The sequence below is a fragment of the Eimeria mitis genome, genomic scaffold, assembly GCF_000499745.2.
Source record: "Eimeria mitis Houghton genomic scaffold, Emh_scaff980, whole genome shotgun sequence".
Classification (NCBI taxonomy): Eukaryota; Apicomplexa; class Conoidasida; order Eucoccidiorida; family Eimeriidae; genus Eimeria; species Eimeria mitis.
In genome coordinates this window covers 10,652-11,284 of record NW_013577206.1, presented here as the reverse complement: position 1 = coordinate 11,284, position 633 = coordinate 10,652, and the positions used below count along the sequence as shown (strand labels likewise).

At 52.8% G+C, this 633-nt stretch overlaps 1 protein-coding gene across 1 annotated transcript in view; it reads right to left on the bottom strand.

The window, feature by feature from the left end:
- The window catches only part of EMH_0026590 (uncharacterized protein), a gene marked incomplete at both ends in the record, with an annotated part of 5,518 nt that overhangs the window by 1,955 nt on the left and 2,930 nt on the right, over window positions 1–633 (bottom strand). Inside the window, 3 exons of the mRNA XM_013502644.1 lie at window positions 29–103; window positions 343–451; window positions 627–633. Coding sequence (XP_013358098.1) covers window positions 29–103; window positions 343–451; window positions 627–633 — 191 coding nt within the window. The remainder of the gene's footprint in view (window positions 1–28; window positions 104–342; window positions 452–626) is intronic.

Sequence of the window (633 nt, the reverse complement as noted above, 5' to 3'; positions counted from 1 at the left end):
AAACCCTAAACCCTAAACCCTAATTTACCTGCAGCCACTGGCCAAGCCTCGCAAAGGCCACATCGTCAGGGGAAGGCCGACTGCGGAATGAACCCTGCCCGACCTGGAGAATCACAGCAAACCCTAAACCCTAAACCCTAAACCCTAAACCCTAAACCCTAAACCCTAGCCGTAAACCCTTGACAAGCAATGTGATGCAGAGAAAAGCAAACAAACCCACATCTCGCCAAACCCTAGACCCAGAAGACGAATTCCCCACCCCGGACAGCCCCAAACCCTAAACCCTAAACCCTAAACTCTAAACCCTAAACCCTAAACCCTAAACCCTAAACCCTCGCTCACGGGCTCTGAGTGGTCAAAGGAACCCCAAGGCCGACTGATCGCCCGCATGCCGCCATGCCATGTAATTCCCGCAATAAATAAATATCGCTCGAAGGCAGCAGCCACCAGCCTATACACAAACCCCAAACCCTAAACCCTAAACCCTAAACCCTAAACCCTAGACGAAGAAACGCGGACCGGAGGTGGTGCGTAAACCCTAAACCCTAAGCCCTAAAGACTAAACCCTTAGTATTTCGTCTCCTCCCTAAAATGCTGCTGAGAGCCCCGCCTGGCGCGCCACCGACAGCCCCT